Genomic DNA, 24,846 nt, shown 5'->3' with positions numbered 1-24,846 from the left:
CCATTCTTGCTCCAGTTGAGTTCCCCTTTATCTAAACCCTGTTGAGTTCCTCCACACCCCTTTGGCATTGGATGTGGCGGATTGTGCGATGCTAGGCCTACCAATTGTATGCACTGGTGGAACTTGTACTAGAGACTGGGTCCATATTGTGGCGACCAGGTAGAGGCCGAGGGCCGTGAGAGAGCGGCACGAGGCCGGTGGCTTGATTACTGATGAGCGCCACCTGCGCGACGCACTGGTCTCGTTTCTCTCACGGAGGAGCAGGAGCATAAACGGAGGAGCGACAATAGTGGAAATCGAGAGAATTTCGCTAACTGTGTTACACTGGAGATGTTATGGGAAGAAGGAGGTGGGAACCGGCAAACATTCAAATACTTTAATAATAAAATAAACAAATACAAAACGTTGGCTTATCAGTAATCACGCCACCGACATCGTGCCGCTCTCTTAAGGCCCTCGGCCTTGTCCTGCTCACCACACATATGTTGTGATCCCTACAGCGATGCCATATGTGTATTCTTCCACGGTACGGCTCACTGCGGCGAGCCTGTGTCTTTCCCTTGGCAGAGCTTGCTCTGCTGTCACTGGCTGGTTGAGTCTCCCCCCTGTTATAGGCTGGAGCCACCCCAGTGACATTCCATATGTTGTACTGCCCGGTAATCTGCCCAGTCCTTTTGTGTATCTTATTGCGGGCTAGATGTGGCTTCCGTAGCGTCTGTCCTTCCATCGAAAGGGCACGCTTTCCCAGTGTTATTCAAGTCTAACTTAGAGGATCTTGTGGAACAGCAGTGACTTCCCTGGCCTTAGCCCTGTCCCATCTCTGCCTCAATAATGCGGGGGGATCAGGAGGCTTTTATCTAGGCACTGGAAGGTGGCAGCACTAGTGGCGTTTTAATTGGGATCCCAATCAGTCGACACATTGACTACGTCGAATGTGAGCGACTGAAAGGGAACGGGTCATTCCCTGAAGGAGGGACCGGAGACATAGTTCCGTCGCCACTATTGCTGGACCACCTGTGACTCTGGGCTCTGCTCGGCTCCTCAGCGAAAAATAACTGGTGAGTGCATCCACTTCCGTATTTATACAAGGGCTGTGGGGCGGAACGTGAGATGCAAAGCTCGCACGCCAATGTGCATTGGCTCGTTTTATCAATACTCAAAGATGACAGGCTCCCTAAGCATGATCCCAATCAGTCGACATGTTGAATAAGTCGAACATGAGCGACTGAACGGGAACTGAAGGCAAAGATAACTATTTTCAAATATCATCTATTTGATCCTGCTTTCAATATGAAAACACAGTAATGTCTCTAGGTCTTGATACTATGATGCGCAAATCTGAAATGAAGAAAATAGCCACTTGTTAACACTGTCAGAGAATTTCTTTCTTCCATTAATTTTTGCTTTAACGGTGAGGTAACTTTTTTGCACCATTAGCGACAGAAAGATGAATCACAATCTGTTTGATACAATGAGGCCCTTCACTAGGCAATTCAGTTTGGTTCTACTAATGACAGAGAAATGACATATTTCACCTAAAAAAATGTAACTTCAAGATAATGATTTTATGCTGGATATACTTAATTTTTCAATAATATCATATAATATCAATAAAACAGCTTCCCCAAATGTTTGGTTCAATTATACAAAAAACAAATTTAATTTACCACATTTGTATGGTCATTTTGAACTACTCTTAATGCTAAATCGTTTTTTTTATTTTGGTCCTGCACACCAATAAAATTAAAAAGATGATATATGCATCGTCACACCCCAGGGTTTCACAGTTGCTTAATTAGTTTACACAGATTTGCCTTTCCAAAACAGAATGATGGCTTTCATCTGATCTCTACATATCAATCTTTTCTGTCATACTTTTTTTTGGTATGTCTAAACTCTTTAGCAGCTCAAGATGGTGTGGAAAAACCAATGTAGCAATCAATAGATTTCAAGCACCACAAATTGACATCTACCCTTTACAACAAATAAGAACAAGTTGAGCGGATCAACAACACATGCACCGCCAAGCTGCAAATCAAGCACACGTCAACAATATTAACACTTGACTTTAACAATAAAGAAACTGACAAATAAATAAGCAGACCACCAACAAACACATACAAGTCATGAACTGGGCAAAAGAATTGCAGCCGCATAATTTCTAATCCACTGAAATATTCAACCCCTAGGAATGAAGACAGACACTGGTGGAGTGAAATGCTGTGGCAACAGTGAGAATGAAGGGATACATGACCATGCTGAGAAACAATAGCAGAAAAAGAAGAGGAGAGAGTACAAAAACAAGTGAAGACCATAGTAGTGTAGCACAGATATACCTTCATATACGCCCTGCACGTCCTTTCTCGCTTTTGAAGCTTTTTCATTTGAGAGAGGACACACAAAAGAACAAAAACAGACCAAAGAAACACAGTTAGAAAGGTTGATGGTATACTAATGGGTTCTCCAATCCACAAGCACTTCAGAAACACAGTATAGCAGTTGGATCTGCTATGATGAAATCATGTAACGAATGAATGTAAGGGTGTACAGAGTGGCCTTGCTTTGAGAACAACAATTTATTGTGGTGATTTCAAAACTAAAAGGTTCTCTTGCCAAGTAAAAAAAGAATCAGTAACTCATTAAACATCTGAGATATGCAAATTAAACATATGCAAAACAATATGCAGACAATATGCAGACACAGATTGCCTAAAACAATGTGGGGTTTACACACTGTGTAGATTGAGATTAGGGTTGGGGAATGAATGTGAAAGCTGAATTAAGAGAAGAGGTTCTATGCAAAGAGTCCTATGCAAAACATATGCTAAACAATATACACACCAAATTTTCCCAGTGGCCTCTGTCCACCATGGCCTCCTAATCATCCCCATATATATATATATCATCACTCTGTCTCCTTTCCACCAATAAGCTGGTGTGTGGTGGGCGTTCTGGCGCAAAATGGCTGCTGTCACATCATCCAGGTGGATGATGTGGTGGTTGAGGTAATTCCCCCTTCTATGTAAAGCGCTTGAGTGCCGAGAAAAGCGCTACATAAATGTAATGAATTATTATTATTATTATTATTATTATTATTATATTGTCTAAATCAAGGTGTGATTCAATTCTATAAGATCGAGATCAGGGTGGGGGTTTGGAGTTGGAATTTTAGCTAAGAGAAGGGGTTGGGATTGGATAGGGTTGGAGGCTAGGAGTAAAGCTGAGGGTTAGAAATAATAGTTAGGCTAGAAAAGTTGGTGCTTTGTTAGAGCCAAAGGTTGAGATCCAGGTTGGATAACAGAGTTTACGGTCAGGAAAAATTATTTTGGGTTGGAGATTGGGGATCAAATCTGAACTAAATCTGAACTAAAATAATGGATTGGGGTTGGACAGAGTTGGAGGTTAGAAGCAAAACAAAAAGGTTAAAGGTAAAGTTTAGGTTTATTGTTTCAAAGTTTGCATTAAGTGTTGGAGTTAGGAATAGTGGTTTAGGTTAGGATGTAATGCAGGAAATTCAGGACTAGAGTTAGGGATTGAGTTCAGAAATAGGACCATGGTTCAGTGAATGTGAGGTTAAGTGAAATAAATGTTTGATTTAGAATTTAGAGTTTTAGATTAAGGTTTAGAGTATTGGTTGATAGGTTAAACTTCAGGCTAAATAGGTTGATAGGTTACACTAGGATTTTGGTCCTAGAACATTCATGTAAATCATATTGGCTGAAATCCACATGACTCCTAGGAGACAAATGACACTCTTGCTAATACACACTGCACTCTTTGCATTCAGGCTAGTGTGCTGTCTCTCCTTCTATTGGGCTGTAACTGCAAAATTAATTTGAAGGAAAGGTGATATGCCGTAACTAATGGAAAATATTAGTTCCCTTTCGTAGTCACTCCGAGTTACGTCGGATGACGACGAATGGGGGGTTTCGCTTAGAACACCTATCGACTTCGAGTATTACAAAACGAGCCAATGGCGATGAAATGCCATGGGTCTGCGGAATTTGCATAGCGTATCTCCGCCCCACCGCGTGGGTATAAAAGTAGGACGCCGGCAACATGCAGGTATGTTTTCGCTTCGGAGCCAAGAATATTTCTTCACTCCACAATCATCTCTGACTTCGCTCTATGAGACGAGCTTCTCTCTCCGGTGTTGGTGTGACGGCGATCTGCAGCGAGCTCACAGTGCCTGCTGATCTGTGCAGTGATCTGCCAGTGTGTGTGTGTCTCCCTGTGCGCTTCAACATCGCGGAGTTTTTTTCTCCTCTCATAAAAGAGCTTGCACGCGGCACGTCTTTTTAAAGACGGCTCGCCCGTGCATTTCTCGTTGCAGCGGACTGGTATCGGACTCTGATGGGCACGAGCGCTGTCTAGTGTGTTTGGGCTTTGATCATGCTTGAACAGCGCTCGTGGATGACTCATGTTCTCTCTGTGTACGTGATCATCGCGTCATATATAGGTCGAGACTCGGTGAACTCGCAAGAGTGAGAGTCCCCTCATCCACTACCCGATCTTCGGCTGGTGGACAGGGTGACCTGAGGGTGTTGGTCTGGAACTAGGCGCCGACTCTGTGTCCACGCCCCAGCCCCCCCTCTTTAATGACGGTGCCCGCTAGCGAACTGATGATTCCACGAGTCTACCCTCGGGTGGCCCGTGTGTTTTCATTTGAAGCTACAGAGGATGATGCTGTGTCTGTAGCAGCATCACTAGGTGGGCTTGATTCTTCTGGAAATGACGACTCTTCACAGCTGCCACCCTTTGGTGTGCATACGGCTGTGCCTGAGTCTGATCCGGAGATGATGGCCATGCTTTCCCGGGACGATTGGTTTTTGGGTGAGGCCGCCGACGCGTCCACGGCAAACCCCAATATCTTTCCTCCCGGACGTGCATGATGAGTTCACGGGTCCTCTCGTTGGTCTCATCCGCCTTTCCTCCCCTCAGGGGCCGCTGCCCATGGGTACACTGGGGTTCCCCCGGTTGAACGCTCTGTTGCCATGCTACTGTGTCCTCAGAGTGCTTCCCGGCGCAATCCTAAGCACCCGTCCAAGCCTGTAGTTCTTTTCGTCACAGTAATCTGTGGCGAAATCCTATAGTGCCCTGGACAGGCAGCTGCCTCACTGCATCCCATGACCGTTCTGCTGGTCTACCTGACCCAGACGCTCATGGACATGCAGGAGGGCGGGACTGACCCGAGGCTCTTCAGTGAGCCACTAACCTTGATCTCCGAGCGACGAAAGTGGCCGTACGCTCTCGGAGTCAGGTGATGTTCACCAGTTTGGGGCTGACCGGTCTGATGTGCAAGATGTCGGGCGGACCCGTCTGCTCGACACCCCCATCTCCCAGGTCGGCCTCTTCGGCGGTGCGGTTGAGTGCTTCTGCCCAACAGTTCTCAACCGCCCGTGAGCAGATTGAGGTTATTCTGCCCGACGGCCCCGCCGTCCGCTGAGATCCCTCAGTCTGCCCACCGCCGAAGGCTCCCTCCCACGGTTCCAACCCCGCCCGTTCACCCGGGCCTGGCTCTGGAAGACCGTAGGGGGATGCCACAGCCCTCTCCAGCCCCGCACCCCGCTAAACGCCGGGTTAAGCGGCACTTTTGAGATGGGCTGCTCAGAGATGAGACTCAGTTCTTTCCAGGAGTTGGTAGCAGGGCCACTCCTTTCCCCGGTGGAGGGCTGGGGAAGAATCCTTATTCAGAAAGAACTGACTCTCTCCTCTCTGAGCATACAGAGTTCTCGGACGACACAGAGCGCCGCCCACAAGCCGTGCTCTCCTCATCCCCCTCTGCCCCAGAGGTGGTTGACACGGCGTGCCGTCCACGGACCGTTTCGCCCCTGTCCCCCTCTGTCGCCAGACCCCTGACAGAGCAGGCCCCCGGGAACGCTGGTCCTTCCCTGGCCTCCTCTGTCAGGGTGCGGTTATGACCTTGCCCCCACACCGGGCCGCTATGCCGCCCTCGTCTGGGCTGGTCATTCCGCTTCGCTGCACCACCGGGGGGACGTCTGTGGTTCTTCACTCCGCTGGCACAGTTGGGAGCCTGCACTAGAGCTCCCTATCTGTTCCGCTGGGTCGTGCGAACCATCGGCTCGGCTATGCGATTCAGTTCGCACGGTCTCCTCCCTGCTTCAGGGGAGTCCGCTCCACTTTGGTCGGTGGCTATGCCCCTATCATGAGAGCGGAGGTTGCTCCCTACTGGCGAAGGGTGCGATTGAGACTGTCCCTCCAGCCGAGATGAGGTCCGGGTTTACAGTCCCTACCTCATTGTCCCGGAGAAGTCTGGTGGGTTACGACCAATCCTGGACCTATGCATCTGAACCGCTCCCTTCACAGGCTGCCGTTCAAGATGCTCCTGGCCAAACGCATTTCTGGATGTGTGCGGCCACAGGATTGGTTTGCAGCGATCGACCTGAAGGACGCCTACTCTTATGTCGCCGTTCTCCTTCGACTCAGACCGTACCTACGTTCTGCTGTCAGGGCGCGCGCATGTCAGTACGCTGTTCTCCCATTCGGGCTAGCCCTGTCTCCTCGCGCCTTCACAAGGTTGTTGAGGCAGCCCTTGTTCCTCCAGGGGAACACGGGGTTCGCATCCTGAAATATCTCGGTGACTGGCTGTCTTAAGCTCACTCCTGAGACCAGGTTTGTGAATACAGGGACCCAGTGCTCCGGCACCTAGCTCGTCTGGGCCTTCGGGTCACCTGGGAAAGGAGTAAACTTTGCCCCGTGCAGAGGAGCTCTTTTCTCGGTATGGACTTGGTCGCCTTCTCCACTCAGCCATTAAACAAGAGTGCGGTCCCACTGAAATTGTTTCAGAGGCTCCTGGGGCATATGGCATCTGCAGCCGCGGCAACGCCACTCGGATTGCTTCATATGAGACCGTTTCAGCTGTGGCTTCGCGATCGAGTCCCGAGGTGGGCATGGCATCATGGCACGCTCCGAGTTACAGTAACTCCGACCTGTCGTCAGACCTTCACCCCGTGGTGGAACCTCAGTTTCTACGGGCCGGTGTTCCCCTAGAACGAGTTTCCAGGCATGTTGTTGTCTCCTCAGATGCCTCTTCCACGGGCTGAGGCGCCATGTGCAACGGACATGCTGCCGCGGGCTCCTGGACAGGACCCCAGCACCTTCTGCTTGTCAATTGCCTCGAGTTGCTGGCAGTACGCCTTGCCCTGCACCGTTTCCTCACGTTGCTCAGGGGTCAAAACGTACTAGTCCGTTCAGACAATACCGCGACTGTAGCGTACATCAACCGTCAGGGTGGTCTACGCTCCCGCCGTATGTCGCAACTCGCACGCCACCTCCTCTTATGGAGTCAGAAGCACCTGAGGTCCCTTCGTGCTATCTACATTCCGGGAGATCGGAACTTTGCAGCCGACGAGCTGTCACGGTTTCGGCCATCTCCGGCGAATGGAGACTCCATCCCCAGTCGGTTCAGCTGATTTGGGACCAGTTCGGGGACGCACAGATAGATCTGTTTGCCTCTCGACTCGACCCATTGCGCCCTGTTCTATTCCCTGACCGAGGGCTCTTTCGGCACGGATGCACTGGCGCACAGCTGGCCGCGGGGCCTACGCAAATATGCGTTTCCCCCAGTGAGCCTTCTCGCACAGACCTTGTGCAAGATCAAGGAGGACGAGGAGCAGCTCATTCTGGTTGCGCCGTATTGGCCCACCCGGACCTGGTTCTCCGAACTGGTACTCCTCGCGACAGCACCTCCTTGGCCAATTCCTCTGAGGAAGGATCTCCTTTCTCAGAGACGGGGCACCCTTTGCACGCTCGACCCGATCTCTGGAGGCTCCACGTGAGGCTCCTGGATGGGACGAGGCAGGTTTGAGTACCCTGTCACCAGCGGTGGTGGCTACCATCACTTCCGACAGAGCATCGTCCACGAGACATGTCTATGCGTTGAAGTGGAACCTCTTCGTCAACTGGTGCTCTTCTCGTCGAGAAGACCCCAGGAGATGCTCGATCTCTGTCGTGCTTTCCTTCCTGCAAGATGGGTTGGAGCGAAGGCTGTCTCCCTCCACCCTGAAGGTGTATGTGGCCGCTATCGCCGCATATCACGAAGCAGTTCAAGGTAAGTCTCTGGGGAAGCACGACCTGATCGTCAGGTTCCTGAGAGGAGCGAGGAGACTGAATCCTCCTCGCCCTCCTCTCGTTCCCTCTTGGGACCTCTCAGTGGTCTTAAATGCCCTGCAGAGGGTTCCCTTTGAGCCTCTGCATTCAGTTGAGCTTAAGTTCCTGTCTATGAAGACAGCGCTCCTGGTTGCTTTGGCCTCTATCAAGAGGGTAGGGGACCTGCACGCATTCTCCGTTGACGAAGCGTGCCTGGAATTCGGGCCCGGTCACTCTCATGTGATCCTGAGACCCCGGCCTGGTTATGTGCCCAAGGTTCCCACCACTCCCTTCCGGGACCAGGTGGTGAACCTGCAAGCGCTGCCCCGGGAGGAGGCAGACCCAGCCTTGGCACTGCTCTGTCCAGTACGCGCTCTCCGCGCTTATGTAGACAGAACGCAGTGTTTCAGGACCTCAGACCAGCTCTTTGTCTGTTATGGTGGGAGACTGAAGGGAAAGGCTCTCTCAAAGCAGAGGTTGTCTCACTGGATAGTGGACGCCATTGCTTTGGCTTACCATCAGCAAGGCCGACCGTGCCCCCTTGGTGTGACAGCCCACTCCACTCAGAGTGTGGCTTCCTTTTGGGCTCTAGCGCATGGCGCCTCGCTGGCAGACATTTGTAGAGCTGCAGGCTGGGCAACACCCAACACATTCGCCAGATTCTATAATCTCCGAGTGGAGCCTGTGTCCTCTCATGTTCTCGCTTCAGTTAGCTAGTACTGGACCCGCTCAGGTGTCTTCGCTTGCTCGCCATTCCACTCCAAGGACTGGATACGGGTGATTATTCCTCAGGTGAGCCTTCCTCTCTGAAGCCCTGAGTTCCTCCAGCACTGTTGACGCTGGCGCCAGTGTCTATTGCCTGGGCGTCGGCTAGGTGCCTCCGTGTGCATGGTTCCTCCCTGAGTAACCCCCACATGTGTAATTCCACTGTAAGCCTCCTTGAGCATGTGTCTTTCCCTTGGCAAGCCACCTTGCCCTCCTGGAGTTGAAAGTTGCTACCCCTCGGGCTGGTCACTCCAGCGTTCCTCCATATGAAGCCCTCCGGCCATATGTGTTTCTTAAGTCCTCCCTACGGGTAGGCATGCTGCGGCATATCTCCTCTGAGATATGCTTCCCAGTGTACTTTAGTATTCCTGTGTTAAGTAGGACTCCTTCGTCCGTGCCAGGATCACAACAGGGGGATCAGACTTTCGCAGGGCACTGGAAGACAGCTGTGAAGGTGGCGTGATTTCACGGGGACCCCCATTCGTCGTCATCCGACGTCACTCGGAGTGACTACGAAAGGGAACGTCTCGGTTACGTATGTAACCCTCGTTCCCTGAGTAGGGAACGGAGACGTTACGTCTCCCTGCCACTTCCGCTGTACCGCTGGGCAGACGCCTGAGTTCAGTCTCGGCTCCTCATCGAAGACATACCTGCATGTTGCCGGCGTCCTCCTTTATACCCACGCGGTGGGGCGGAGATACGCTATGCAAATTCCGCAGACCCATGGCATTTCATCGCCATTGGCTCGTTTTGTAATACTCGAAGTCGATAGGTGTTCTAAGCGAAACCCCCCATTCGTCGTCATCCGACGTAACGTCTCCGTTCCCTACTCAGGGAACGAGGGTTACATACGTAACCGAGACGTTTTTTTCTTAGTGAGTACAGACTTTGCTTTAGCTACTTGAGTTGTACTTTACTTTAGCTACAGATATGCGCTCACCTTCACCCACTTCTTTGATTTTTATTTGTATTAAGAAAAAAAATATGGTACTTAAAGCTTGAAACTTTCAATGGAGAAGGGTGGGTTGTGACTGTAACCACGGTTCTCTGAGAAGGGCAACAAGACACTGCGTCTTATCGGATGATAATTGGAATTCCAATGTCTGAAGCATGTGTTTAAACACGACAATTTTATTAGCAGACGACAGTCCATGTCGTCACTACCGATGCACCCTTGAGTACAAGATGGAGCCTAATGTATGTCATCAACTTCTTTGTCTTCAGGAGATGTGCAGGCAAGGCTGAAACATGGCAATGTGACACAGTGTCTTGTTCCCCTTCTCAGGGAACCATGGTTACAGTCGCAACCTGTCATTCCCTTTCGAAGTGGAACTCTACACTGCGTCTAAACAGGTACTATAGGCAACACATGCCACTCTGCCATGCAGAGTGAGTGTGTGCCACATTAGCGGTGTCTATGCACTACCACAATCGACATGGCATAAATGACTCTTACCTGTCGGAGTCAAATGAATCTGGTCCTACAGGCGCACACTGGGTCACAGAACTGTCATGTGGCAATATTCCCTTTGGCCATTTCCCAAGCTTCAAAGCACACTAACAACGGAAGTCACTGTCTTTTTCAACCTTCCTCCCCCCCTTGTGGGCCAGGTATTTTTAGTTCCCTTAGCCTACTCCTACCTACTAGGGGGAGAAAGCACAGGAATCTATTTAATCTAGAATTAATAACCCTCTATAAAAATATTTGACCCCTAGGGATCCACAGGGGAGCTTCAGCTTTGCTGCACCAATACAAATGGGGAAATGCTTACGTCCTGCCTGGATTTACCCCAGATCTCAAGACTCCAGCACTCCTTAAGGTGCTTAACAATGAGAAGGGATGCTTAAAAGCAAATGCCACTTCTCGTTCGGTTCTCAAAGATCGGCCAAAGACCCTACTTTAAGACCCTCAGAAATGGTGGAGGGTTCTGTCTACGCTCAACCCATACCAAAGGGAGCTGCTAAGCGCTAGCAGCGAACTAATGATACTGCTATCACCTAAAAGGTAGCCATAAGGAAGCCAAGCAACTTAAAAGATCCATTTTTGGAGGGGTTGGAGGGGGTGGCTACTTCATCCCTCACCATACTCATCTAGGACCTGCTATAGCCTTTACTAAGACAATTAGCACAGGCCACAGTTAGAGACAGAACAAGGAGGGAGGGGGAAGAGGAAAGGAGATAAGATGTTTTTTTTCTCCTCAGCGATTCGACCTTGTCTACTAAATCGCTTTCTTTCAATTGCCTCCCTCACATCTTGCCTTTTCCTACCTAGCATCTGGCCCCCTCTGCGCTCTACTCTTTATAGGAGGAGGAGCACAAGTGCCCACGCTCTCCCTCTGGCCCTGCCTCCAGTTCTCAGACTGTGACGGACCAGGTCCCGCAGAGGTTTTTGGCAAAGATTTGGACCTGCGTCTGTATTTCCTAAAATCCTGCCAACCTCGCCCTTGCCTCTCTAAATTTCCTGACTACTGTCTCTATAGACATGCTGAAAAGCTACAAAGGTGAGATTGGCGCAACAAGGAGAAAGGCCATATGTCTCTTCCAGGAACTCTCCACCTCAGCGTGAAGATTGGGCAGAAACGAAGGATCATTGGAGCAAGACGTTTATGGCCTGAGAGGGAGCATTCATCGAGTTTTCCATGAGTGACTTACTGCCTTTTGCGCCTCCAAACCATATCTAGTCTATTCGTGAGCCATAACCACATGCCTTTCTCGTATTCCTCAGCCAGCTCGACCTGCGATCCCCACAAGCTCAGTCACCAACGTGCCTCGGCTACCGTGGGATCCGAGCCATGGGGTACAGATACTTGTCCAATTACCCTCGAAAAAAAGACACCCACGAACGGAGCTTCTTCATCTCAGATTTCTCACAATGGGCACATTCAGCCCCCTCAAGAACTGAATGTGCAAGCTCCTCACCCAAACAGATAACCCCAAGGTCATGTGTCATCAGGTGTCAAAAAACTAGGACACAGAGGCACACTAATCCTGAAATGCTTGCCTGAGTGCATTTCCATAATAATCACCTTCACACTTGCTAACACAAACAAACGGCTACTGAAGACAAAAAGCTGATGTACATAGCAGGCGCACTCTTATACTCACGGGCGCACCGATAGTGACCTTGTGGACTGCCGTCCACCAGTAAAATTGTCATGTTTAAACACGTGCCTCAGTCACGCTGATGGCGTTCCCCATAGCATCTGATCAGATGCAGTGTAGACTTCCACTTCGAAAGGGAAACATAAATGTCTTAAGTTTTATTAAACATACCTTCACTTGTGTTGATGAACAAATGTTATATGGGTTAGTATAACACGTAATTGACGTAATTGACAACAGGATTTTCATTTTTGGGTGATCTATCCCTTTAAGTCACAAAACTTGTAGGGTGTATTCAAAGTGTTTGAAATCCTCTTAAAGATAAATAAAATAGTGATAATTATGAATCAATAAGTTTATTCCAAGCCTTCTAAAGATACACAATCACTTTAAATGATAAACAATTTTAATTTAGGCTTTTATCCTCAGATAAACTCTTATCAATGTATACAGTATACAGTGTATGCTACATAAATAAATACATATATCACATGAAATATGATTAACTTAAGTTCAAATATACCTGCGAAAGAACCAATGAGGTTTGTTCTCACCCATCAAGCATGTTGAGCTACCATTGGTCATATTTAATGTTCTCTATTTATGTACACTGATCAATGTTTATATATGTGAATAAAATCCTAAATTAAATATTTTCATCATATAAAGTGGTCATGTCCCTTCAGAGGACTAGATTCATATCTATTACTTTTACAATATACTGTATATATATATATATATATAAATTTATATAATGGAAGGACAGAAATCTCTGTTTTTATTAAAAAATCTTTATTTGTGAACAAAAGTCTTATGGATTTGGAATGGGTTCATGAATGAATGATTCCTTTAACAACTTATGTCCAACCCCACCAAGTGATTTTTATTAAATATAAGCTCAGAAGCCTTGCTGAATAGAGCCATACATCTTTAAAACTCATGTTTGATTAATGTATGCCCCCAAAGCAGATCACTTATGATTGAAGAAAATGTTACATAACGGCCAGTAACCAGAAGGGTTGGTATGCAGTTAAGAACATAAAGTGGTCTTATGGATTTTAAATGTAATGCAAAGGTTTTATATAAATCCAGGTAATATTTTCTGTAAACTGATAACAGGCTTCATTTATTTCCTTGTGACCTACTTTCAGAAAGTTACTGTGGCTGCATTCTAATTAGCATACTTATAAAATACACTAAAATATGTACTATTCTGGTGAAGTGAAAATACAAGTGTGCAGTAAGACAGTGCGCTAATATATGGACATATTGCCATGTTAAATAATTGTGTCATCTTCTGTTGCACAACAAGTTATATTAGTTAAAAAGTCATCTACGGAATCACACATGTGATTTAAGGCACACTAATTCTAATTAGACATACTATTTAGGATGGCTAGTACGCAAATTGCACTGAGGGATTCGCTTCGGTCAATGCATTTATTCTATTTTTGATTCTATAAAAGCACAATGGGGTGTAACAAAATGAGTTTGATGCTGTTTAACAGTCAAGTGTCCTTAAGTGTCACCGGCCCACCGGTGGGCCCACAGACATTCCATATTTAAAACAGTAATTTCCTATACTAAACCTAAACTAATCTTGACAAACTATATATCATTTGAAAGCTTACAATCTCTAGTTCCCTTTCGAGGGAACTCGAACTGCGTCGAATGACCCTTTGGGGGGAAAGCTCTTAGCATAACGCATCTGAAGTATGAATGAAACTAATCCAATCCTGATTGGTGTTGTGTCATGACGTAACATGTGACGGCATACACGGAAGCTACAAAGGCATGCCGGCACACAACAGAGTTAGCTTTTTGCTCTTCAGCAAGCGCTCTGTGTCAAACTGTCTGTCCTATTTGGTGTTGTTTGTCCCATAAGGATTGTCCTAAATAAAGGTCTGCAAGAAAAAAGAAATTGCAATATAGAATCTATAGTGGCTCGGATCTCACGTTTGCCGAGGCAGCGTGTTGATTACGGGTCTACTCTGCAATAAAGATTCTGTGACTTGATCTCACGTTGTCGAGGCAGCGCGTAGATTAAAGTTCGTACATTGCAATACAGAATCTATTGGCTCAGATCTCGCTTTTGCCGAGGCAGCGCGTAGATTACGGGTCTATTGCAATAAAGATTCTGTGTGTGTGCGAGGCATGAACAGTCAACTCCTGAGGGTACTGGCTGTGTTCATTGAGAAATATCTCGACGCACACAGCCGTGCGTTTTCGGGTGCTTCAGCCTCTCGTCCGTTGATTTTCTTCTTCTAGAGAGATGAAAACCAAATATATTGTGAACGACTCGAATCTCTCGTTTGCCGAGGCAGCGTGTGAGGTTACGAGACTGTATAACACAAAACAGTATTGTCTGGTAATTATGGCTGCATTTAATTTTAAGAAATTAAAATGATGAAATTGTACTTGACTTTAAGGAAGTTAGATATTTTAATTCAGCCTACCATTCAGACCGTGTTTCACTTATACAGTGTTTATCGCTGCATTTAATTCTGAGGAATTGAAATGATGAGTAGCGAACGCATGCTGCTCTGTCTGACCCACAGGCCTGCGGCCATGCAGTGTTCCTTCTGCACATCAAAAATAGTTTTTTGATTTTTCCCTGCCGGTCCTCAGCTTCAGGGTATCAAAAACGAGACAAAAATAACAGTGCTATCCCCCCGTTAAGGGACGAGCGAGAATCGCTCCTCCGCGGAGCCCTCAGGAAATCGATGTTTGTATCCAGTGTGAAGTGCACTTCAGGACACATCGGTTTTCAGCGAATGCGCGCTGCAGTGTCTGCCCCAAGGGCTTGCGGCCAGGCATTGCTCGTGTTCGCCCATCGGAAACGGTTTCCGATTATTCCCTGTCGGTCCACCGCTTCAGGGTGTCGAGAATGAAACCGAAAGAGCCCTTATGAAGTCGATGTCTGTATCCCGCCGTTAAGTACGCTTCGGGACACGCTCTGTCTGCCCCAGAGGCTTGCGGACAGGCAGCAATCATGTCCGTCCATCGAGAATCGTTTTCGGTCCCTGCCCCTGCCGGAGATCCGCTTCAGGGGTCCGAGAACGAATCCCGATTGATACCCGAAGCCAGGCTCGAGAGCCTGGTTCCTTTGGTAAAATATTTCGATGCATGGAAAAATCTGACAAATATTTCTCCCTGGGCCCTGTGCACCATTCAAAAGGGGTACAGGCTGCAGTTCGGTTTCCGCCCACCAAGGTTTAACAGGGTGGTCTGGACTGTAGTTGACCCAGAGCAGGGTCGGGTATTGGAACAAGGAGTAAACTTCCTGTTGGTAAAGGAGGCTATAGAGCGTATTCCTCCACCAGACAGGGAGTACAGGTTTTACAGCTACTTTATAGTTCCCAAGAAGGATGGGGGTTGCGTCCAATAATAGATCTCAGGCACATGAATCGTTCTCTGAGGATATTCAGGTTTCAGATGCTCACTATTCCCATCATCGTGAGTCAAATTCAATCCGAGGATTGGTTTGTCACGATAGATCTAAAGGACGTATACTTCCACATGTCCATCCTTCCATCTCACAGGAACTTCCTGAGGTTCGGAAAGCCTGGGGTTGAGACTCAACACGAAAAAGAGCGTGTTGACACCAGCCCAGAGAACCACATTCCTGGGAGTGGTGTGGGACTCGGTCAAGATGCGGGCATGATTGTCTCCTGCACGAATCGAGTCCATTCTGGCCACAGTGTCCAGGGTAAAGCTAGGCCGAGCTATCACTGTGAAACATTTTCAGAGAGTGTTAGGGCTCATGGCGGCGGGCGTCCAACATTTTTCCATTCGGCCTGCTGCACATGAGGGCCCTCCAGTGGTGGTTGAAAACCAAGGGGTTCTCCCCGAGGGGGAACCCGTTCCGCATGATCAGGGTTACGCGCAGATGCCGTCGTTCCCTATCTATGTGGAAAAAAGCTTGGTTTCTGTCCCAAGGTCCAGTATTGAGAGCGTCATGTCGCCGGTAAACCGCTTCGACAGACGCCTCCCTCACGGCCTGGGGCGCGGTTATCTCTGTTATCTCTAAGAGGAACATACATCCCAGGGAGTCAAAATCAGGGAACAGACATCCTGTCGAGACAGTGGCTGAGGCCCGGGAAATGGAGACTCCACCCCCAGGTAGTGGAGTCAATATCTCAGAGGTTCGGCCCAGTGGAAGTGGACCTATTCGCGTCTCGTGAGACAACCCACTGTCCACTGTGGTTCTCCCTCTCTCATCCAGCCCTGCTGGGGTTGGATGCCATGGTGCAGATGTGGCTGAGGCTGCGTTTGTATGCATTTCCCCTTATCGCTCTGCTCCCGGGAGTTCTAGAGAGCGTCCGTCGCGACGGGATCAGTCTACTGCTGGTAGCCCCGTTGTGGCCGGCCCGAGTATGGTTCTCAGACATTATATCACTCCTAGACGGCACTCCGTGGTGGGAGATTCCCCTCAGGAGGGACCTGCTGACACTGGCAGAGGGCTCAATATTTCACCCGCGGCCCGAGTTATTGAAACTGTGGGTCTGGCTCCTGAGGGGGCACAGTACCTAGAGGCCGGGCTATCAGCTGGAGTAGTGGAGACCATACTCAGCTCTAGAGCTCTATCCATGAGGAAATTGTATGGCTTAAAGTGGAATGTCTTTACCAATTGGTTTAGATAGCATGAGGAGGATCCAGTTAACTGCCCAGTAGCTTCAATTCTGGAGTTCCTCCAAGATTGCTTTTCAGCTAGTCCTACCCCGTCCACACTCAAGGTGTACATGGCTGCCATTACGGCTTTCCACGCTCCCCTGGGTGATGGGCCTCTGGGGAGACAGCAGTTGGTCGTACGTGTCCTCCGTGGGGCTTGGAGGATGAGGCCTGTGGCTCATGCCAGGGTTCCAACATGGGACCTGGCGGTGGTTCTCGAAGGGTTGGACGAGGCCCCCTTCGAACCACTGGAGTTGGCTGAGGCCAAGAACCTTTCCCTAAAGGTGTTTTTTCTGTTGTCATTACTTCTCTGAGGAGGGTAGGAGATCTCCATGCGCGCTCTACATGGGTGCCTGGAGTTTGCTCCAGGCGACATTAAAGCCATCTTACATCCCAGGCCGGACTATTTGCCTAAGGTGCCATCTAATGTGGCACGCCTACAGTTCTTCAGGCTTTTCATCCTCCACCTCACGTGACGGCGGATGAGGAGAGACTTCATCGGCTCTGCCCTGTCAGAGCGCTGAAATTATATATTCAGAAGTCCTCTTCATGGCGGAAGTCGGACCAGTTGCTGGTGTGTTTCGGGTCACCCAAGAAGGGGCTTCCCGCTTCCAAGCAGACCATCAGCAACTGGATTGTCCAAGCGATATCCACGGCTTACCAGGTGCGCAATTTGCCTTCACCTTTTGCCGTGAGGGCTCATTCGACCAGAGGCATGGCGTCCTCTAGAGCCCTTCTCGCGGGGGCCCCGATCCAGGAAGTCTGCGATGCAGCTGGATGGGCCACCCCTCATACCTTTATTAGGTACTATAGCCTAGACATTCCGTCAACACCTGGCACTCTCGTGCTCTCATCCTAGGTGTGCCTGTGAGCAGCTTCACACTAGGACAGGCAGGCCGTCACATGTTACGTCATGACGCAACACCAATCAGGATTGGATTAGTTTCATTAATACTTCCGATGCGTTACGCTAAGGGCGTTCCCCTCAAAGAGTCATTCGACGCAGTTCTCGTTCCCTTTCTCAGGGAACAAGGGTTACAGTTGTAACCCGAGGACGTTTTCCAAAATAAATTACAGAGGAGCCGTAATTTATCAATTTGCAACAATAATATTTTCATACTCCTAAGGCGTGTTCACACATATTTATTTTACAATAGCGATGAACATGAAAAATCATGAAAGAATGGCAGAAACCTCCGTTTGTTTTCATGCCAAGAGTTCAAAAGATAGCATCCATTCAATTTGTTTAGAAAAAAAAGTCTGAAAATGTTTTAAATATAAAGAAAAAAATAATAGATCCACCATTTGTGATGAGGCAGCGAGCTATAACATACATACGTGTTCTTTTTATGTGTTTTTTAGAGGTTGAATTTATATAAAAATCTGACAAACTTCCAATACTACTTCTGAATAGGATGTCTACTTCATAAATTGTATGAAAATTGTGGAAATAATGGTTCAGATCACTTAAACCACATATGGAAATGGATGTGCCCTTAAATGGGCAGTAATGGAGTCTGGTTGTCACCCAGTGAAAAAGTTTGATACTGCGCCCAAACAAAATCTTACTGAAAGCTAATTTTTTGAGATATCAACCTAACATTTGAAACACAACTTTTTCATATTTTTTGCTTTGATTTTTTTTTTTTTGAGTTTTAGAGTCCAATGTTTTTAAAAATATATATTGTATATAAAATATGAATAATTATTTATTTTTTACATTGTACATTTTCATAGACCCAAACCTCTAGACCTGCAAGATTACGCAAAGTGCCTCTGAAAGAGACCAAGGCATGCTGCTGCTTATTAAAAAATCATGTTGAAAATTAAATCTTGTTAATACCTTATTGAAGCTGCGGCCGGTGGAGTCTTTCTCGCTGGGTCGCAGTTCCTGTAACTGAGCGTCTAGAATATCCACCAGCTGCTCCATGAGCCTCATGGTAGAACTAATGTCACCGGCAAAAATGGCTCCTTTGGTATGTTTGGCCAGCTCATTCGCCAGGTTGGCTGCATTTTCCCCACTCCGGATCTGAGAGATTACACAAATTAACCTCACAGCATGGCTCTGAAAAATATCATTTTGTATCTACGAGGCTCTTGACTCCCATTATGACATCATCATGCTGATTCAGCAACAGCCCCCACGAGCAATTACAGCTATCATTAGAAACTGGTCACACTTTGGAAGAGCATTTGGAAACACTTCCTGTGTTTCAATGGCTAAGGCATTTCTGCAACTTTAGTTCATTTTTTTGTGGGTGTACTGTAGGAACACAGTACCCATTGTGATGTCCCATTGTGCACATCCATTCTATTTACAGGAAGCATCTCACATTAACAAAAAAAAAACACACTGAAACGTGCACCAGATCAATCTGTAGGATCCCTGTTGGATGTTTGAAGGCTGTGAGTCTTCGTCTTAACAAGTGATAACAGAAAGAATGAGCTCCAAAATATGGCACTGGAGAGTATTTTATTTTTATGATGTTATGCTCTATAAATTGCCACATTTTTTTGCTCCTCATTCTGTGAGGACAGAAATGTTCTGGAACTACAAACCTTCTGAGCGACTTGATTCACCCAGTGGGAAGTACAGTTGCTCAGATCTGGGCCTTTTGGGTTCCAGGTACCAGTGGAGAGAACACATAGGTAGGAGGCAGTGCCTGTTTAAAAAGGACATCATCATCATCATTATTATCAGCTGCATTTGTACTAATAGTCTTTTGTATGCAAGTAGAATATAGATTGTTCAAGCTCTAAAATAGTATTGTTTGATCTTTACGATTTGAAGTTACCAATAAGGACCAACTGACTGTTCATCATTTTGATTATTACGTGGCTACTTACCAATAAATAAATAAATACATGGACATTACTTATTTTTAATTATTATCAACCAATAATTGTAGTAAACACCTTTGTTAACAAGATCTGGTAAAATAACAGTAATGCTTGGGCTCTCATGGCTTTGTTGCTTTATTCAAATGTTGATGAAGCCAATCCTAAGAGAATAGACACATCTCTCTTTGCCTATCGGCAAAAACGCATATCAAAATAACTTGTGTGTGACTGATAGCAATTCAAAGAGCCCTGAGCGGATAACTGCAGTGTGTTACACTTCAACAGGTACATGCGCCCACCTCGAGTCCCTTTGGGGCAGGGTCGTTCCACCAGCATGCCCCTTTGCGTCTGCGGCCACAGTATCTCTCTAAGCTCTACGCTCTCACAGAAGCGCTCAGGTGGAGGGAAAGACTCCAGTGAGGGTGGTGTGGTGGTTTGGGGAAGTACAGCTGGTGATTTGGGTGTCTTATTAACAGCTCTGGTCCCTGTAGTGGTAACAGTAGTCACTTGACCTCTCGGCTGAGTAGTGGTTGTTGTAGTGGTTGTTGGTTTTAGTAACTTTGGTGTTGTGGATGCCTCTGGGATAGGTTGTGCTAAAAAGAATAATGTTTAAAATTAGGGTTTTCTTTGGTGCAAATTATGACATGTTTTGGTTGTTGTTTTTGTTATTTCTTGAACATTTCTTGTCTTATCAAGCCTGGATAAAAATACAGCATTTTTTTTTTTATCCCGAGATATAATTCTTACTGTATAATGCTTAATGAAAGATAATTATTATGAAATAAAATATTTAGCTTGCCTACAAGACCTTAGGATCGCTTAGTTGTTTGAACATACAGTATATTTTCTCTCACCCTCTCTTTCTTTGTTCCTGTCTCTATATTTCATAATCTTAATATATAACTAATGTATTGCCACAGGCAAGGAAACCATGGTACACATATCAGCGTAAACTGAGCAAAGTTTGCAGGCCACACTTAAAAAATGTTATTATGTTTTTCCTACATAGAAAGTAAGATAATGATAACCAGAAAGACATTCATACATAAACTAAAGGGTTTGAGTCCCAGATAACTCAAAATTATTTGCAGTTTGCATTGGTTCTTCCTTTACCTGAACCCAAAAATCTCTCTCAATCTCACCCGCTGCTTTCTAACCAGATGCTTTGAACAACAGTGTGAAGCCAAGCAACCCACTGATGAAGTGGCTTATAGAAGTGTAATAGATTTTTGCACAGTATTGGTTTGAGAGAATGTCCATCTATGTTTGTGGAGGAAAAAGGCTGATCAAGTGAAAGAAAAGGCTTTCTTTTTGAGGTTAGATGTGACCTACTGTGAATTAGTGTCAACTGGCCAGCCAGAGCTCTGGTCCAGATAAAAACTGAGCAAAAACAGCTGCAATGTCTTTACCTGTAGACCCCCATCTTTACAGTTTGCATCCATGTGTGTGAGTTTTGACACGGTTGGCATGACTGGTGTGCTATTATTGGGTATTCACTCCAGATTCTGGCTGTTTGTCATGATGGCTGTAAAACAAGCTTTAGCTCAATGTTCCAGAATTAAACCACAGATGAGAGAAGCATGTTAAAGACAACAGGAAAAAAATTGCAAACCATTTTACTATATCTGTAGCCATAACTATTAGTCTATTAGGTCAAATTATCCATGCTCAGGTTACGTGATCCAAAAAAGTCGTTCTGGCAGAATAATGTGTACTGATGAATTATGAATAGAAATGTGTATTAAGAGAGAGAACAGTCAATCTGCCCACTGATCAGACAAAAATAATGACCAGTTTCAATTCCAAAAGAAGACATCATGAATACAGCTATATGCATGTATTTTTTTAAAATCTATTATACACTTTGGTTATTACTCTTTAATTTGTATTTATATAATCTATGAATAACACTTCAGAGTTTTTTTAGGAGATCTATCACTCATTTATGTTGAGCTAAATAAATAAACAAATTCATTCATTCATTCATTCAATTCCCTCATGCTTCAAAGCGTGAGATATCTGAGCATCTCAGTTCAAGAATCTATTGAAAGTACTAAAAACCCAACACTGTTCTATAAAGCATTTCAGATTATTTATAGGTGCCTTTAGATATCAGATGGTACTTTGATACAAAGTACTTTGCTATATACCATAGTACTACTGAATGACTAACATATTTATGTACCATTGTGTTTGCACGGTACTCCAAAGAATAGATTGATGCATACAGTATGTCCAAATAATGTAAGGTATCTACAAATAGTAGTATCACACTATATGGGGGTTCAGTGTTAATTTCAGTATGGATTGTGCTGTGTCCTTCAACACTGAACATGCAGGCAGTAAATTAATACTTAGTCAGCTGTCTCATAGCACCTAGATGTATGTTATTATTTTACAGAACACCTTTAAAATCTGATTTATGGGTAGAGGTATTAATTTTCCCTTTGTTGTAACAGAGGCAGTTTCTCTTAAGATAAGAACGTCTCAGTGCTGTAATGAAAATGTGTCTGACTTTTAAGCTCCAAGGAACCTTTAGTTCAATGTCAAAAAAGAAGAAATATTATCTTCACAACAGAACAATTTCAACCCAAATATTCAAATTAAGTTGTGCTAATAAGCCCCCACGTACTAGCTCTAGTATGGTGGGGAATTTCCAGTAACTTATTTTGTTTTTACATTGAGCTAATTTTACATTGAACTAAGAGAGAGAGAGAGAGAGAGAGAGAGAGAGAGAGAGAGAGAGAGAGAGAGAGAGAGAGAGAGAGAGAGAGAGAGAGAGAGAGAGAGAGAGAGAGAGAGAGAGAGAGAGAGAGAGAGAGAGAGAGGGGCTAATACAGGAAATGGACTAAATTAAGTTATACTGGGCATGTGGGAGGGGCTAAGAGACAGATTGAGAAGTGTGGGCAAAGAGAGAAGGTGAAGCTCACAAGGTGAAAATTGGCATCTAATAGATATTGTACCAGTGGTATAAACAGTAATCATTTTTAATCCAAGGAAGGTCTTTAACAAAAATAGAGGCCACAAAACAATCTCTACAATTGGAAGTAGAAGTGAGACTAAAATAAAGCCAAAACCATTAGTGGTCTTCAGAACACAAAACAGTATTTGTGCAGGCAGGAGCAGAGCAGGCTCTGCATACATTTTGCAAACCATCAGCAGTGTAATATCACATGGCAATTATCACAATCAGTGTCAAACTAATTCCATTAATGACGAGCAAAAATGAGATTAAGTGGCAAGCAGCGTAATGTGCGTTTTCTACCCCGATTCAGATGGCAAATATAAATGCTGTCTGTCTCTTTCACATCAATATGATTCCCCATTATGATCCCAGTGTGAATATGCTGCTAGTTTTAATTTTCTCATTCAACAAACGGCACATATGATGCCATTTAGATTTTTTATGAGATATCACACTAATATGTTATGCCTGCATTCAACATGAAGGAACAATCTATCATGCCAGCAAAAAAGCAACCAATCAAGTATTCTGGCAGGTGTGTGGTATACATTCAACAAATACATACTATTTTATACATTTAAAATGTATATTTAATATTTATTACCATGAGGTAAAATACACAAAAACAATAAAATTAAATTGCAAATTTCATAGAAAATTAACAGAAAATTAAACAGCACTCATAATATTGTGTTTGATCTCCTGGGATTGCCGACCAACATTTTCAGAAGGTTAAACTTCTTGTTTCACGGGTCATTCAATAAAATGTTATATTTGTTAGAAAAGTCAAAAGAGTTTCAGGCCTATTTTTGTCTGTGGCTGGGTATGATCTGTTGTTCTATGTCAGAAGAAGTTAGTCAGAATTCAAAAGAAGCATAGGCGGAGCGCTTAAACCTGATTGTATTTACAGCCAGAATATTGTGATCATTACAGTCTGAGAAAAATGACAGAGTTATTAAAATTTCTAAATGAATAACTCTAATTAAGCCAAACAGTATCAGCGAAAAAAGAATAAGCCACAGTTAATACTGACCTTCTGCAGTCATTGATGTAGTTACAGATGTGATATTGGAGTATTTTTGCTAGTTGCATCAAGTCAACTTGATATACTGTACACAAGCATAACTGTAATTATTGTTTTCTGAATCAAATAAATATAATGGTATAATCTGATCTGTTATAAAGCTGATATAATTTTCAGAACAGTCTGTAGAGTTTTTTTTTTCTAGTTATTATCTTTTTTCTTTTTTTTTACTTAGTCTATTATGGTGGTAATAATTGTTTCAAATTAACCTGTCCCTAAACAGCACATAAAAACAAAACAAAATGTTTTTGTTGTCTTTACATTTTGATCAAGGTCTCCTTCTTTTATTCTTTAGGACCAGATTTTATTCCAAATGCCAAAAATCTGGCTATGCAAGACTGTATAGGCCAGGAATGTGATTTGCCCTAAATAGCCAGACAATTAATCTCAGAATCGCTCCATCCCTGAAAAGGAGGAGCTAATCTTGCCCTCTAACTTAAAGGGGAAGGGTTTCCTCCCATAAAGGAGAGGCCTTATCATGTCTTACATACTCTCTAGTGGTTCGTCGTACCAGTGTGTCAAAATCAAGATAATTTCACAGCTATCAAAGTAAAGTGGAGCAAACATCAACTCTACAGTGCACAACTCTGACGGCTGTGTGAGTGAGCTGATTATTGAGATGATGAGATAATAACCACATCTAAAATAGAGAAAACACATCAGTATACAAATGATGGCAGATTAGATTCAAGTGGGGATGGGGGGATAGGGGGATAGGTGGGGTATCATTCAACCCGTGCACCGCACAGGAGCTAATGCTAGTGAAATTAGCATGTTTTTGTCCTTCATCAGCACTGATTGTAGAGCTGATTACTTCCTTTACAGGCAGCTAAAAGAGAGGCAGAACATACACGGGCATATTCAATCAGCCACATCGCATAAGTGTGAACCACAAGTGGATACATTGTGGTAACAATGTGATAACATTTCCTTAATGAAAGATTTGAACCCTCCGAGGTAACACCATAGAGAAATGTTCAATGAATTTTATATTTAAGCCCCTAATACTTTGAACCTGAAGTGATATTGAGTTGATATTTCTTACTTAATTGCTTGCTTGTGCAGGGATGAATTTGTTCGATGGTTTTAATTCAGTGTTAGCAATTGCTTCAGGCTAAAGCAAAGCTGCTAGCACATGCTAGAAATGACTCAGATGATTCTATAATGATCTCAAAAATAAGTCTGATATAATAACTAGTGCAGATAGTAATATGATTATGAATGTCATACACAGCTTTCAGAGAGGTGTTTTGGCTCTGTTCCAAAGCCTTTCTTTATACGGTTTACATAGACACATTTTAAAGCAGTG

General features: G+C 45.2%; 1 protein-coding gene across 26 annotated transcripts in view; it reads right to left on the bottom strand.

Moving 5' to 3' along the window:
* The window catches only part of adgrl2a (adhesion G protein-coupled receptor L2a), a 139,779-nt gene that overhangs the window by 29,551 nt on the left and 85,382 nt on the right, over window positions 1–24,846 (bottom strand). For 21 of the 26 annotated variants that reach the window (XR_013194829.1, XR_013194830.1, XR_013194827.1 and 18 more), the window contains 4 exons: window positions 19,788–20,081; window positions 19,207–19,310; window positions 18,491–18,676; window positions 2,337–2,375 (listed from right to left, as the gene is read on the bottom strand). Coding sequence is in view for 22 of the 26 variants with exons in the window: in XM_077202789.1 (XP_077058904.1) it covers window positions 2,337–2,375; window positions 18,491–18,676; window positions 19,207–19,310; window positions 19,788–20,081 (623 nt within the window). In the remaining 4 variants the exon portion in view is untranslated. The remainder of the gene's footprint in view (window positions 1–2,336; window positions 2,376–18,490; window positions 18,677–19,206; window positions 19,311–19,787; window positions 20,082–24,846) is intronic. The other 5 variants (XM_077202785.1, XM_077202786.1, XM_077202788.1 and 2 more) reach the window with 1 other exon arrangement.

This window comes from Siphateles boraxobius, unplaced genomic scaffold (genome assembly GCF_051911475.1).
Source record: "Siphateles boraxobius isolate OS27281-9 unplaced genomic scaffold, OSU_SipBor_1 5, whole genome shotgun sequence".
NCBI lineage: Eukaryota > Metazoa > Chordata > Actinopteri > Cypriniformes > Leuciscidae > Siphateles > Siphateles boraxobius.
This window is presented reverse-complemented; position numbering and strand designations above follow the sequence as displayed.